Here is a 15,176-nt window from a genome sequence, read left to right as displayed (position 1 = left end):
TCCTCAGTGAACCTTCGGCCAGAGGACACCGTCCGTGTGAGTGACATGCTCTGGATCAGGACACACTCTTCCGTTCCGAACCTTCTCTTTCGAAACAACAACACCTTCTCTTATACCCAACATCCAGTTGCTACCGCGCGGAAGGATGGTCAAGACTTCGGACGAAGCCCAGTTCCAGGTCCACATTCCCGGTAGTCGTCGTGTCGTCCGTCGGTCTGAGCTGTGGTGTGACCGTCAAACCAGGATCAGGATCGCGGTCGTGGACGATGACACTGTCCTGCTCTTCTCCCCCGTCCGTATGACAGTACCCGTGGTTCCCGCTCAGGTCGTCCATCAGGATCGCGGTGTCGCTCTTGTTGCCATCCGCACTGCTACCCACCACACCACCCAGCAACCCCGTGCCACCACCGCCCGCCGGCACCGCGCTCCTGCTTCTCCTCTTGCTCTCATGGTGCGACCGCGTCGACGTGGTCCCCGTCCCCGTCGTCGTCGTCGTCGTCGTCGTCCCCGTGCCCCAAAAACTCCACGTACTCCTCTTCTTCCTCACTCGTTGGTACTCCGGATCGAGCGGCGAAGGGCCGTGCCCGGCAACTCCTCCAGCAGCCCCATCGCCGCCGCCGGCCTCCTCGGCGTTCCTGCGGGAATCGCTGTTGCTGAAGACGGAGGGGAAGAGGCGCACGAGCAGCGGCTTGCAGCACGGCAGGCAGGCGCAGATGAAGCCGGCGTTGGTCTCGACGGCTAGGATGATGTAGTTCCACACGCCGTCCCAGTACGGGTCGTGCGAGCGGAACCACACGGTGAAGAACCACATGCGCAGGACGCCGGCGATGCAGATGCTGTGGATTTCCCCTCATGTTAGATAAGAGAGATTCGTGAGTGGGGCCTTCCACGCGCCAACCAGTGTGTATAGAGATTGGAGAATTGGAGACTGGCACTGAAGTGTTCGTATGGATAGGGGAGAATCACTTACATTACGCCCACGCAAAACAGTCCGATGAGCCCCCATCGCTGCTCTTTTGGAACGTGCATGCCCCAGATGTACCGAGCGGGCCAGAGGAAGATGCACAGGTCGCTGAAGCTGTTAAGCGCGGCGGTGGAGATGAGGAAAGCCTGTTGATTGATGCAGTCGCTGTTTACGCGGATGCGTTCGCGCGTGTTCGACACGGGCGGACATTCGACGTACTGGTCGATCTGCGGGATGATGGTGCTGATGCACCAGCACGCCGTGAAGACCATGGCGACTTTGCAGAAGCACTCGTTGAACGTCTGCAGCGGAAAGATGCGCAGGTAGTTCAGGCAGATGGAGATCTTGGTCAGCGCTACGCCGAATGGGTACAGGATCTCAAACATGACGTTGATCTGCGGCAGACGGTGAGCTGATGAAGAAAGGTTTTGCTAAAGATTCCCACACCTTGAGCGCCTGTTCTGCCCACTCTGGCTTTACATCCCATAAGTGTCGGGTTAAATTCAAGTGCATGGTCGAGTAAAGGCTTGTTATCGTGACCGTCGCCAAGCAGGCCTGCAGCGAACAGTGATCAGTATTTGCGGATATACAACCAGCTGATGGAAGTGAGCAGTACCCATGCCGGCAACATGAGCCAGTCATCCCACGAGAGTATTCGCCGAAGTATCGCTCTGCTGTAAAAGCGGGCGGCGACCGCCAACGTCATCAGAAACAGCAGCGGAATCTCGATAGATGCAATATAAGCAATGCGGTCGGGAGGATCAATGAAGTTAGGTGCTGGCCAGTCTGCCGGAACCCCGGCAGCTGCCATGATGCATTATGACGCCAAAGGCTTGAGAAGGAACGTAAAAAGTTGAGGAATTAAACAGAAAAGATAGAGACTGTATACGAGAAAAGATAGGATGGGGAGGTATGTCAAAATCAAGTAACAAAAGGAAGGGTAGAAAGCTTGGGGGAGTGCTCAGAGGGCACCCAGCGGCGCGCGCACCATAAGATCGGCGCGATCCCTTCATGTAACGAAACGCTGGGCTGAGCCCATCCTGGGGCTGCGGCATGGCGCGCGGCACGCTAACTCGGGGGGATTTTTAAGCTTCACAGGGGCCTGGGTATCCTGTCCTCTCGCACGCCCTCCGTTGCTGTGATTGGTCGCTTTGTAGTGAACTCCAGTCGACGCGTTTCCCAAAGCTCCTTCCTTATTTCACTGAAAGTCTTTAGGCGGGTAGGTGACACCATTTCTAGCTTTCCGTGGAGCGGAGAGCGGAACCGCTCTGCCCGACTGTGGTCTCAGATCCCCCAGACAAGTTCAGATTTCAAACTGATGGAAGCTACCGCGCAACCAAGTAGCAAAACCCCTGGGCGCCACAAGTGCATCAGAAAGCCAAGAGAAGCGCCCCCAGCTCCATCAGAGTCTAGAGCAAGCCGACCTCTTCAGCCGGCAGCGCGATCAAAGTCCTCATTTCTTGTAATCAGGCCGTCCACGGATAGGTCGGTGATGGCTGAGCATCGAGCAGAAAATAGAACGGAAGCCTTGCCGGATGCGGAAATTTCCAATCATCACGAGCCATAACCGCGAGTCGTGCTGCCAATGAGCCATGGCGATCTGTACCCCGAAGCGAGCTGGGCCGTCTCGGAATCACCTCCATTTCTGTGTTAATGGACCTCTAAATCAGCTGTTTTCTGCGTCCTCGGATGCAGCTCTCGCTATGTCCAAAGCTTCTACTGCGGGCGTCTTGACTGCGGCGTCTCCTTTCTCTTTTTTGTGAAAATTCGGGAAGCTAGATTATTGCTCTTAAATCCACGTGGCGACGGAGCTGGGCGCTGGAGCCAAGGAAATTAGTCGCAACCCTAGGCATGTCCATGGCGTGGTGAGGCATTAGACCGTCGTGACTCTGTGGCTGATATCTTCCACCAATACAACAGCAACTTGGCTCTGTAACGTTGCAGCAGTGACTCGCTGTGGACGAGTACAAAACAGCACGCGAGAAAGTCAACAATGGTTCTCAGGGACACTCTGCAACAACCTTTTTGGCTCCCGCTTCCGCAATTAGCTGCCGTCCCGTACAGTTCCGAAGCCCCCGCAGAGCAGGAAAGTAACGCTGCTCCCAACCTTGTCCTTAATTCCTCGGCCCGCGCAAATGAACAGGCGGCGATATCGGCTTCCCGCGCGGGATGTGCCACTTCCATATCGTTCCGACCGGCTAAACGGGTCGAATCGGCCTCCCACGGCTTCGCGCGGACCGAGGAACTTGAGCAGTTATGCGTTACTCCAGCCATTCTGGGGGAAGATTCCTGGTCATGGACACCTGCCGAGAGTGGTCCAGTATAGAGCTTGTCTTGTTTGACTCAAATGAACGAAAGAAGGATGATGGTATATTTCAACGAGATTTCCACCATGTCCCATGTAGGGTGATGAAAGACGACTCCATTCCGGCAAGACTCTTGGAATACTTGTGCATGTCTTCAAGACCTGTGAAAGGACTTTAGCAATAGCTCTCGGAGTAAGGGGACCGGGCCGATCATGCAAGAGCGTTCTCCGTAGTAGCCTCTGGGCCAATTTCTACATGGTCTCGAACCGTCGGTGGTTACCAACTGGGAAAATCGCCGCCCTCATCTTTCTGCTTGAGATACTGCAGGTCTCTAAGAGCCACTAGGAGCGCTGTGTGCAGTCACGTTGGCTGTTGCATGGACAAGAATTGAGAAGGATGAGGTTTGAAAGTTGGTATCAAAGGTAGCAGTCTCTAAACTTACCTTGCGTTGTATCACTATAAGTCCTGAAGACAAGAAACGCATAGCAAGCGCCAATTTCACGGCAGCAACCGAAACCCAACGCATGTGAATAAGCAGGAAGAAACGCAGCACCAGCGAAAAAGCATGTTCATTTTCTGCTAAGATATGTCTATCCTGCAGCTGATTCTAGCCGGGCTTTGCAATTTATATTCTCTCGAGTGGACGCGATCATTTACTTCGTGCCGTAGGTCTTCTGGAGCTGCGCGACGAGCTCGATGTACGCCTTGTCGGCCTGCTCGGGGGTGACGCCCTCGTCGAGCTTCTTCTGCCAGTGGTTCGTCATCGTCTTGCCCTGTTGTTCACGGAAAAGATCACACGTCAGCCAAACTCTGCAACAATAGCCTCCATCCGCAGCTCTGGTGAACAGGATGGAGAGAATGGGATGAAGCTCTTACCTTGATGTCGAACATGCCGAGGGACTTCCTCTTCGCCTCGACATCCTCCCCCTGAGCGATCTTGGCGTAGGCGTAGAGCTGTGTGGCGGGCATCATCTGTCAGCAGAAGTTCTCAAGAGATGCGATGAGTGCAAGATAGGTGAGCGCGCGGGTGCGCAGTGGGAGATAGCAGCGCTCAAGGACCAAATGATGTTGGGGGAAGATGCGCTCTTTGTTGGCGTCGTTAGCGAAAGATAAAACTCACGTCAAGCTTCTCGTTCTGGGTAGGCTCGGCAGCGAGCTTCTTGACGTCCTCGAACGCCTTCTTGAACTCGGCGGAAGTCTCGCGGCCCATTTTTGCTATGATTTGCGTTGAGGTTGAGAGAGAAAAGGGTGATGTGTTGTTGCTGTTGGAGAGATGAAAGCAGAAGAAGATGTAGTTGACGGCGATCTTGTTGACGAAAGCAAGAGAAGAGAGGGACTGCTGAGATGTGGGGTTTGGCGGGGCACGTAGCGTTTCCCATCACGAGGCTGTGACGCCATGGCCGACGCCTGCCCTGTCGCCCAACAAACCACGATCTCATCGGCTAATCACCGCATGATTTGCATGTGCCATTCCTTTGGCCGCGGTCGACTACCTTTGATCAATAAATGTGACGATGGTGAGTGCATCGCTGCAAGTACTCAGGATGTATTTGATTTCATTCTCTGTTGATAGTGCAAATGCTCATTATCATCTGTGAGCCGCTCTCCCTAGCTTTTGCGAACTATTCGCGTGTAGCCGCAACGCTAGGGAATGTGAGTGAGATCAGATGGCCATGTCAGCTTACAAGGGTCTACAACATCACAGCTGTCAATTCCAACATCACAGCGCGGATCCCACCGAGAACTGCCGGTCGTCCGGGGCCAGGATCCACGTGCACACCAAGCGCAGGCCCCCAAGGTAATATGTTGGGACACAAATCCCTCAATATTTGCACTTCAAAGTCTACTTCCACCCGTGCCGCTGGGGTCGCCAGCTGCAGGGCAATCTTCACCATCTCATCGCACGTCGTTGTAGTTTCCCCAACCTCTCTCCCGCAGATCATGGTGCGTAATGCAAGGATTCCCGTCCGCCAATAAAGCCCCAATGAACGCCCAAAAGCAAGAATCCATAATTAAGCTATTGAAAGCCGCATCGTCGCCGATATGTGTGTCTCGTTCGTCGTTACGGGGAGAGGAGAGAAGGAGAAGAGTGAGGGCCAGCCGTGAAGCCTTCGGAATCCCGCTTAGTTGGCCAGGATGGTCGAGACCAGATCTACACCGCATGTCAGTATCAGGCAGAATCAAGCGCGAGAGCGGACCGGTGTTGCTATAATTGCACCCGGAGATTGCAAAAATGTGTATACGTACCCCTGTATGCGATCTCGCCGGAGCTGGTGTCGACGGCCTTGAGGAGCTCATCCACCTCGTCGTCGCTCATCTTCTCGCCCAGATTCGTGAGAATGTAGCGCAGCTGGCCAACACCGATAAATCCGGTGCGATTTTGGTCGAACACTTCGAAGCCGCGGCAATATTCGTCGATGTCGCCGGGGTCGCGGAAGCCGCCGGGGCGGTTCAAGATCTTGGAGAAGGTCTCGAAATCGACTATTTTCCCACGCAGAACGAATTGTCAGCCGTGTTCGACGAACGGGGGCGCTTTTGGCCGCGGGGTTCCCGAGAGGCGCGTTTATGGCTGCGCAGTAACGAACTCGCGCATCTCACAGAGCGCTTCCGCGAGCATATGTGTGTACATGGGGGCGGACTCACAGTCACCACCGGCCTGCTTCTCGAGGTCCTTGATCTCCGATATTGTGGGGTTCTGGCCGCAGGCACGCAGCAGGTCTCCGAGCGAGTCGACGCTGACGCGGCCGTTGCCGCGCTTGTCGAAGAGCTGGAAGGCTTCCTTGTAGTTGGTAGAGGCCTGCGCTTGTGAGTTGTCGTACGCCATGACGGGCTTGCGAAGTGCTGAGAGACGGAAGGAGTGTTTTTGGGGCGAAAAGACGGCGCGAGCGCGAAAAAGAGAGATTTTGGGGCTCGCAGAGCGTGTTTGGGCTGCCGTGTTGACTTTGGGCGGGGAGGACGCGTTTGGGGGATGGCGTCTTCAGGGAGCAGCACCCAAAGTGGAAAGGGAAGCGGAGAGCGAGCGTACCATCTTCTTGGCTGGTCTGTTGAATCTATGCGATGCAGCACACGGGTGACTTGGTGCGACAGGAACGAGGGTGTGGAATGCGGTCGGCGAGGGTGCGAGGTTGTACAGCAGAATTGGGTGTTGCACGGTGACAGATGTCCAGCCCCCCGAATGACAGCCCCAAGCGTGCGCGCAGGCCGCAAAGAGGCCGGCCCATGCGTTGCAGAGGCAACGGGCCGAAGCCACAACAATTAACGTCATACCCACTGCCATGTGCAATTCCGGTCCTAGAAAGCCCTGGGAAGCCTCAAAAGCGCCCTGTCTTGCCATTATCGCTATTCCTATCGCGTAGTACTACTGCCGGCAACAATATCTTCGCAACTCCTTCACCGCAATCTGGCCGGATCCGCCCAACTTTCGCAACCGTTCATCACTTCGCCTAACATTTTCACCTCCTCCGCGCCAGGACGAGACCAGTTCCCCACTCCAACTCCACCTCCAGATCGTCGCTCTCCCATCCCTCGGCTGCGCTGATCTCGTCAAACATGCGGTCCATCACATCGCCCGTACCGCCTTCCTTGCGCGGTTTGGCCTCCGGGTGAGCCTCGTACCAGCCGTGCCACGCGCTCCACGTCCTGAAGTACTCCCTCCACTGCGCCACCGTTGCCTTGCGGTACAGCCGGATCGCCTCCTCTCCTTTTCCGCTTCCGGGTCCCTTCGTATCCGGCACGTACTCGTAGCGCCTGATATCTTCGAAGAACTCCTCGCTCGGCTGGATGGGGCGGTAGAGCTGCTCGACAATGCTGCGGCCGGGCTGCGTCCAGTATTGGCCCAGCTTTTCCGGATCAGCAGTGTTGGTAGACCACTCGGTGATGATCTCCGTCGCCTTGGGGTGATTTACGAAGAAGGGGTTGCCGTAGGTCCAGAACGCGACCGTGCCGCCCTTGCGAAGGACGCGGGCCAGCGATGCCCACGTTTGCGGATAAGTAAACCAGTGCGCCGCCTGACCGGACACTACGGCATCGACACTGCTGTCGCCAAAGAAGGGCAGCTCTTCGGCCGGTCCGCTTTGGAAGGATACATTCGGGTACACGTATGAGTCGGTCCCGTCGCGCGCTTGCTCGATCATTCCTGGCGAAGGGTCAACGCCGATGACCTTGTCGAAATTGTTGGATATGGCGCGCGTCACGATGCCCGGTCCACATCCAAGGTCGGTGCATAGGACCCTGGGCCCTTGGTGGTAGGAGAAGATGAGGCCATAGAGAGATTCCGGATAGCTCGGGCGGAGTTTGGCGTACGAGGTGTAGGAGAAGTCGGCTTTCCTGAGGTACGTTCAGTATGTGTCGGATCAGGGTGATGTGACTGCGCAGCACTCACGCAAAGGTAGCCATGCTGAATGTAGACGGTAAGTGGTCCCGCGAGTGCCGGTTGATCTGTAGCTCAGTGCATGGTACGGATATCAGCAGAGACGAGTAGAGCTCCGCTGGCCGATATGCTTCTGGCAGCTTCCGCACAAAGAAAGAACAGCTGGTGCTGGGGCCCTGTTGCACCTACCCCACGCTTGTTTGCTTGCATGACCGGCTGTGTGCCATCCGACTTCGCTTCCGGCATCACGTCATCGCCTGCAAGCCCAACCTCATCCGTGCTGCACCTTCCCATCCACGATCAGCCCATCTTGAGTTGAATGGAGCTATTTCTGAAATCACCATTACCGATTCTCTAACTGATCAACATGCGACTGGAATTTCTATGCCTTTCTGGCATCATGCCCTGTGCGGCTAAAATTGCTGCCCGAATGCTTGTCTACGAAAGCGCTTGCACGGGCGAGAAGTGCCGTAATCCACGATTCGTTCAGGTCCACTGAGGAACTTCACCATTTTGGACTCCACCATCACATAGGTTTTTCATCGAGCAGAACTGCCGAAAAGTTCTAGCGCCGAAGCAGGGAATCCTCGGAGAGAGAGGCCCTTCCTAAAAGCTCGAGCACATTTGAACAGCAGTGAGTTCTAGATGAAGTTCTTGGCCAATTCAGCCCAATAGTCAAAGAAACACCTGAGACAGCGATCACTGCCCGTACAATGTGGCCCTTTACTTAGAGTGCTACTAGTTTGCCAGATTGACACAACAATTTGATTTGGCTCGAAGTCTACTCCAGTTTAGAAGCTCGTTCTACTTCGCCGTCCTTGCCATGATCTTCTCAACAGCCTCAGGGCTCGAAAGCCACTGCTCATCTTCATCCAACAGCGTCTCCCTCTGCTTCTTCCAGTTTGCTTTGATCCATTCTGCCCTCTCCCTGCTCCTCGGCTTAACTTCGACCTCATAGGGATTCATCGTGTTCACCAAACCCGGTCTAACATCGTCCATATCGATGTCAATTTCCTTTCCGGTCACCGGGTCCTTCTTCTTCTGGATGTCGAACGCCCACAGCCAGTGAGAGATGACAAAGAACAGGTTCTGCTCCGCGACATGCTGGCCTGGACAGACGCGGCGCCCGGCGCCAAAGGCGAATAGGTCTGTCCGCGCGCCGACCTGCTCGTCCGATAGGACCGTCTCAAGCTTGCCCTCCCAGCGCTCTGGTTTGAAGACCTTAGGATCCGGATAGGCTTCCGGGTCGCGATGGATACCGTGGACGTTCAAGAGGACTATCGTGTCTGCTGGTACATGGTACTCGCCAAGTTGCATGGGTGCCGTGGTGGCATGAGGAAGAGCCAGGGGCGCGACTGAGATCCAACGCTGTAGTCTGGGAAGGATTAGCATTGGGTGCCTGAATCACGATGACGAGAATTGTGGAACTTACTCTTGGATACACTGCCGGGTGTAGGGTAGATCGATGGAGTCCTCCTCATTGGGTAGACGATCAGGGCCTACAACTCTATCGATCTCTGTGGATTTTTGTTAGCATGACGTAGACGAAATCCAGAGTCTGGGAAGGACTGCTGAAGAGGTGGATGCACCAACCTTCCTGAGCTTTCCTCTGTACATCCGGCCACAACGCCATAGCAGCAAGGAAGTTGTTCAAGCTACTCGCCGTGGTATCCGTCGCCGCGACGAGCAACTCGTTCGCCACTTCCATCCCTTCAGTCTCAGTCAACCCTTCCCACCCAGCCTTCAACTTCTGCTGAATCGCCGTGATGAAATTCGGCAAAAACTTCTCCCCGTTCTCGACCCAGCCCTTCGCATTCTCCCAATGCCTCTTCAACATCCTCTCATGCTTCACCCCCAGCCTCTCTGCCTCCCTCATCGGCGGCAGCCACCACCGGCGACCAGGCAACTTCCACACCCAATCAATGCTGTCCATCCACTCCGTCTTCAGCTGCAGCGTCGAGATCTGCAACAGGTCGTCCATGACCTCCCTGATCCCCGGATCCTCCTTGGTCGGCACGCGCCGCCCGTTCATCATCGTCATGCCGACGCTGTTGCTGAACCGCGCCACGTGCTCGCGCCACTGCGCCGCCCCGCCGATGCTGTCGTCGCACACGTCGGCGATGAGCTTCGCCGCCTCGAGCTTCTGGTACGGCAGGTACGAGCGCGCGGCGCCGACGTTGAGGATGGCGTGCCACATGCGCCGCGCCGAGCGCCACGGCGCGCCCGTCATCAGCGCCGGCGCGTACCCCCCGCGCGCGACCATGTCGACCTTGTTGGCCGACGGCCGCCCTGCCGTCGCCTGCCCGCGCTTGTTGAAGATGTCGTGTGCTGCTGCCGCTGAGTTGACGACCAGCACCGGCGTGGCGCCGCGCATCACGGTGAAGACGGGCCCGTAGGTCTTTGACCATTCGGTGTAGGTGAGGTGTGGGCGGAGGGTGTTGATCTGGGGTGTGAGGCCAATGTTAGAATTGAACATGAGAAGACTTATTGAAGAGGTAAAGGATGATTGGGTTGACATATGGATGGGGGTGCGTGAGGAGTGAATCAAGAAAGAGAGGGCAGAAGGTATAGGAAGTTTGGACACACTTCTTTGATATTCCCCCAAAGCGGGCGTGTGGGTGGACCTGGTGGGAAACCATGAGGCCGCGCGCCGACTTTGAGAATACGACGCGTGATATAGACCAGCAGCGTGAATATGATAGCGCCCAGTGCCATAGACACTCTGAAGTGGGCAGAATGAGAAAAAGCACTGGTATCCATGATTGGAAATCTTTCAAAAGAAGAGGGAATGGGGAAGGGTTAGTAAATTCAAAAGGTAGTAGATTAAGGGTCTCGATTGAAAAGGCCGAGATATATATCCTGACTCCTTCAGAGGCTCTTTTGCCGCCCAGCAGGCTACCCCTCGTTGCGGGTTGATAGAGACAAAGTCAAAGACCCTGAAAGCTTACTCCTTGGCTGCTCACATAATGGTGATTAAATTGGGATTAACTGTCTAAAGTAATTAAACCGAGATTCTGTTCAATGGATAACGGTTTACGCGTTACACAGCATGCTCTAGGCCTTCAGATGCGTCTGTCGAAGGTTTATCACATTGCTACGTAGATAGCTTCGGACCTCGAGGATGCTAACCAAGCATGGATACCTCCCTGTCACGTATTGCTCTCGACTAGAGCATCATGCCTGCATGCATATAAGCAACTAGTGGCCTTCGAGTACAAAGGTCGACCATTCCGCGGAGATGCGGATATAGCACATGGTCTCACGTCTATCCACAACGTGGCAACACTAAGTTTCTTATACACGAGTTGAACTAATCAGTTACTGTTCTGGGGGATGGACTCTCATTTCTTTCATTAGCTGGGCCTGACTCTGCGGTCTACGCTATGTGTGAATCAAGTTGTTACGTTGCAGAGCGCCATCGATCCTTGTCCCTGCAGATAGCCACCACCCAGATTTGCTGATTAATATCCACTACTCTCGTTTGGATGCGAGACAAGCCGGATGATACTTGCGATCCCCGGCTTGGCGTACGTTGAAGCTGGGATTCCCAGTGCCAGTCGTACTCACTTCTTCGGAATAAAGTGACGAGAACGGTAATAATGCGGACCTGTCCATGGATGTCTCTCAAATCACAGAAGTTGCTGCCTGGACGGTACTCTGCATAGCAGGGTGCCAGTTGTTTTAGATAGTATATGCCGAGGACGGTGATCTTCGGATGTATCTCCGGAAGGGGAAGCTTGCTTGATGGTTGCCACTATGAATATGCATAAGGCTCAAAGATGAGCCGTACCCATCGTTTTCCATCAGTTCCATTTTTGGACGGGCGGCCTCATTGCGCGGTCAGCAATCAACTGCACCCAATTGCCGTCTGGCAAATATCCATGAAGCCGCTTTCGGCCCAGACAATATTCCTACCCAGCGAAATGGCAGCTCAAAGGTCACTAGGAATACAGCACGACACATACGTGAAACTTCTCGCCCAGTACACTTCTGGAAAAAAGATCCGGTCAGCTTATCCGTGGGTTAAATGATAAATGCTTGCGATGAACCGTCTCTTTTTCAAGGGCTTACTCTTTCCATCACCTCTGCGGTCGACCGGCGGGCTGCAAATCAGCGGGAAGGATCAACAAAATTATGGGCCGTCTCACACAACCCTATCGGAGGAAAAAGCCGCCACTCCTTCCGCGTTTAAGCTAACGTTCTTTCTCAGCGCGCCACTCGCACAGTGACAATAAGGCTGACAAGGCGGACCTTCGAATAGCCATACAGTGGTCAAAATGCCTCTCGGAGCCGACCGCGTCCGCTTACGGTGACGCAGACGTCACTAAGGTCCGTCCGGGAATAACGACGCTGAGCAACATAAGGCCGCTGCTGATCAGGCAAAGCACAGTTTTACTGTCCGCGTGTGACGTGGGGCTCGCTGCGTGCTCATTTGACTTTGCAGGTCTGCATGTGACGCGGCTGAGGCTTGCAGCGGGGTAGGTGAGGCCGTTGGTGGCGCTGCCGATGGTGCCGGCAGTGGCGAGGGAAAAGCAGGTCCGTATATGCAACTGAAGCGACACAGTGACGCTACATATGCATGTGGAAAGCGAGGCCACGGCGTTGATACTGATATGGGTTGTTTATCGGCCCACTATAGGAGGGCCAGGTTCGTGTTTGGGTGGGGTAACAGTGGAGCATACATCATGTTTTTGATCGGTCAGGGTTGTAAATGTAGTGACGTGCATGTATACGCATCACTATCTGTCGCCGATGACACATTGCCAGTCCCGTCGTCGTTCCCCAAAATGTGCGTGAGCATTGTCTATAATCCATCACAGTGATTGAAAGCATACTTGTGTTAGAGGAGGAACAGAAGAGGAACAAATACTGCTAAATTTGCCGATGCTATGCTTTTCCTGAACGCTATCCATAAACGGTTATACGCGGAATACCGGAACCCTTGCAAACGTTTTCTACGCAGATGTTTTCCAATCCTTCTACCCAAATGCTTCTACTGCGAGGCTAGCTGATGCTACCCAATAAATGCACTGACCCCAACTCACGCCCCCCTCCCACCACACCATCCAACAACAACCAAAAACCCCACAGCCCCACTCCCCTCAAATCTGCCTACACCATCTCTCCACAACCCTATCCAACCCCGGCCCCACGCTCGGCGCAATCTCCTCGAGCGCGACATCACACCTCACCATGGCGCTATCAGCCGTACCTCCACCAATGCCCCCACCGCTACCGCCTCCACCCACGACGGGCATGATCAGCTCCCAGCGAATGAGGTTCTCCCACTCGCGGCGCGCGGGCTCGCGGCCCCAGACCTTGGTGCCCGAGGCGAGGGCGCCGCCGGCGGCCGAGGCGATCTTGGCCCGGCTGGCCAGCGCCACGTACTCGGCGTACGCCATGTTGAAGTTGCACGTGTCGGCGTCGTGGATGATGTCGAGGCGGGCGGCGGCGACGAGTAGCGCGAGGCCGAGGTCGGAGAGGTGCGGGAGGAGGGAGAGCTTCGAGTCTGGCGGGGCCAGGAGGGTTGCCGATGTTGCTGCGGCCGCGGTGGTTGAGGTGGGAGGGACGAAGTGGGCTGGCGTGAGGGGGAAGGTGTCGGGTGAAAGGAGGGCGATGGGGACCTGGAAGGTCGAGAGAGCCGCGGGGACGGACTTGTGGAGGTGATAGTGCGGGGCAAGGTAGGTCTGGATGAATTGAGGGTCGGCGAAGAGAGACTGTATCGTTTGTTAGTACCTAACTCCCAATAACAATACTGGGATGTCTCACATCTATCGAAGCATTCCAAGCTGTAATGAGGTTCGTGGGATTTGCCGCTTGCTTGCTCTTGGAGCTAGTCCGGGACTTCGATGGAGTTTGACCAGTAAACGTGGTCGGCTCCCACTCGCTGAACGCCTCAGGCCGTAGCATCAGGTTCGACTTGCACATTTCCTGAAAGGATGCCAAGTTCTTTGCTAACGACAAGTGAACGTATCGATGGCTGAATCTGCTCTTCACTCGCTTTTCAAGATTCTCAGAGACACCGATTCTTGTCGTTAAGCCTAGGACGGTAATAGGCGCTTTTTTGGACTGTGCAATGTCGAACAAATTGTACAACAAAGTTTGACGAGGATGCGAAGCGAAGAGGTCGAACTCATCCATAATGAAGATGACTGCTTTGGCGACTTCGTTGGACTCCTCTCCCACCAGCTCCGAAGGATGAGATAAGAGAGCGAGGAGGGTAGCCAGTGTATCGGCATAGTTCTTGCCGATAGTGTCTTCCTCTACATCCATCTCCTTTCCAAGCTGTCTCCAGATTTCACGGAGCGCAAGCTTGTCATCGGTATGGAAAAAGCCATTCAGCCTGATAACATGGAAGTCCTGCCGCTGATCCTTGGACAGTTCTCTCAACACCTGATTGACCAGCGCTGTCTTGCCACTTCCCCGAGCCCCAATCATGAGCATAGAATTTCCTTCTCCTGCACTGATGGTCTGCTCCACGAGCTGATGGACCTTCTTGTATTCTTCTTCAAGGCCGACTAGCGGTACGGGCTCCTTGCCGGTGATTTGAGCCAGAACCTTGACCTTGACCGAGGTTAAAGCACTTCGTGATGGTTCAGTTCCAGAAGGCTCAACCGCCTTCTTTGGTGTGCTCTGCGACTTGACGGAATGGTTACGCCGCTTCGAAACGGGCGATACCGTCGGTTCCGGTGTAGCATCTCCTGCGTCGTTTTCACTTGCCTTATCCCCAGTTTCAACCAAGTCTAGCAAGTTCGCCTTCTCCTCCGCCGGCTCTATAGCTGATGCCCGGGGCTTAGTCGGTGTCTTTGTCTTTCCGGCTGGCTTCCTGGCAGTCCGAGGCTCGTCGTCCTGCTCTTCGTGACCATTTTCCTGTGCTTTCCTTGTTGTGCGTGCCTTCTTGGCCGGCGTCTCTTGCTTCTTCGCCCCCGCTTTCGCTCTTCCACTCCGCGACCGCGCAGGCGCAGACACAAGCTCATCGGTGTCATCTTTCTCTGCTTCAGGCGCAGCCTCAGTCTCCTCCACCCGCGCGTTGCGACCGCGCCTCACAGGCTTCGGCACAACCTTTTCCTCATTATCCTGCTCGCTGTCGTCCTCAGGGATATTCTCCTTCTGCGAGTCGCTCTGGGTCGCAACCTTTGGCTTCGCCCGCGTTGCTCTCTTTGGTAGCTGTGCGCGTTTTGTAGCGGTAATAGTTTCGCTTTGCAGCTGTCTGGCCGGCGATTCTCCAAAGGCGCTGTCGAAATCGTCGTATACGTCTGGGTCGTCGAGGTCGTTGGCGTGACCTTGTCGGCGGGTGAGTCTCGAGCTGGCGCGGCTACCATCGGTGGAAAGGAGGCCGGCGCGGCGTGTCGGTCGCTTCAGAGTGCTTTTCGCAGGCGTGGGACCCGGCGTCGATTTATCGGCGGCTGCGAGCGCATCGTCGTCGGGTGGGCTCAGCTTGCGGCGCTTAGCTGAGCGAGCGCCGGTAGCCATATCTTAGCCTTTCAAAGTTTCTGGGAGAGTTTCGCGGCTTCAATTGAACATCGTGTCGTTGCAG

The 15,176-nt window shown here is 55.2% G+C and overlaps 6 protein-coding genes across 6 annotated transcripts; all 6 read right to left on the bottom strand.

Annotated features, from left to right (window-relative positions):
- Window positions 1-130: 130 nt before the first annotated feature.
- Window positions 131-1,350, bottom strand: LTHEOB_8865 (Integral membrane protein; the record flags this gene model as incomplete). The annotated part of the gene is made up of 2 exons (XM_035518389.1): window positions 131-836; window positions 971-1,350. The coding sequence occupies 2 exons, from the start codon at window positions 1,348-1,350 to the stop codon at window positions 131-133; spliced, it is 1,086 nt and encodes a 361-aa protein (XP_035369764.1).
- Window positions 1,351-3,923: 2,573 nt separating this feature from the next.
- On the bottom strand, window positions 3,924-4,480 carry LTHEOB_8864 (Acyl binding protein; the record flags this gene model as incomplete). Its single annotated transcript, XM_035518388.1, has 3 exons — window positions 3,924-4,043; window positions 4,147-4,224; window positions 4,391-4,480. The coding sequence occupies 3 exons, from the start codon at window positions 4,478-4,480 to the stop codon at window positions 3,924-3,926; spliced, it is 288 nt and encodes a 95-aa protein (XP_035369763.1).
- A 913-nt stretch (window positions 4,481-5,393) lies between these two features.
- On the bottom strand, window positions 5,394-6,094 carry LTHEOB_8863 (Myosin regulatory light chain cdc4; the record flags this gene model as incomplete). The annotated part of the gene is made up of 3 exons (XM_035518387.1): window positions 5,394-5,422; window positions 5,518-5,751; window positions 5,914-6,094. 3 exons carry the CDS (start codon window positions 6,092-6,094, stop codon window positions 5,394-5,396), a joined length of 444 nt encoding a protein of 147 aa, XP_035369762.1.
- A 628-nt stretch (window positions 6,095-6,722) lies between these two features.
- On the bottom strand, window positions 6,723-7,665 carry LTHEOB_8862 (Cytochrome p450; the record flags this gene model as incomplete). The annotated part of the gene is made up of 2 exons (XM_035518386.1): window positions 6,723-7,596; window positions 7,652-7,665. The coding sequence occupies 2 exons, from the start codon at window positions 7,663-7,665 to the stop codon at window positions 6,723-6,725; spliced, it is 888 nt and encodes a 295-aa protein (XP_035369761.1).
- A 778-nt stretch (window positions 7,666-8,443) lies between these two features.
- Window positions 8,444-10,157, bottom strand: LTHEOB_8861 (Cytochrome p450; the record flags this gene model as incomplete). Its single annotated transcript, XM_035518385.1, has 3 exons — window positions 8,444-9,014; window positions 9,072-9,156; window positions 9,233-10,157. The coding sequence occupies 3 exons, from the start codon at window positions 10,155-10,157 to the stop codon at window positions 8,444-8,446; spliced, it is 1,581 nt and encodes a 526-aa protein (XP_035369760.1).
- A 2,584-nt stretch (window positions 10,158-12,741) lies between these two features.
- Window positions 12,742-15,112, bottom strand: LTHEOB_8860 (Origin recognition complex subunit 4; the record flags this gene model as incomplete). Its single annotated transcript, XM_035518384.1, has 2 exons — window positions 12,742-13,356; window positions 13,409-15,112. 2 exons carry the CDS (start codon window positions 15,110-15,112, stop codon window positions 12,742-12,744), a joined length of 2,319 nt encoding a protein of 772 aa, XP_035369759.1.
- Window positions 15,113-15,176: the final 64 nt, after the last annotated feature.

The sequence above is a fragment of the Lasiodiplodia theobromae genome, assembly GCF_012971845.1.
Source record: "Lasiodiplodia theobromae strain AM2As chromosome Unknown scaffold_29, whole genome shotgun sequence".
NCBI lineage: Eukaryota > Fungi > Ascomycota > Dothideomycetes > Botryosphaeriales > Botryosphaeriaceae > Lasiodiplodia > Lasiodiplodia theobromae.
The sequence above is the reverse complement of the archived record's forward strand: the minus strand, read 5'-3'. Positions and strand labels throughout refer to the sequence as shown.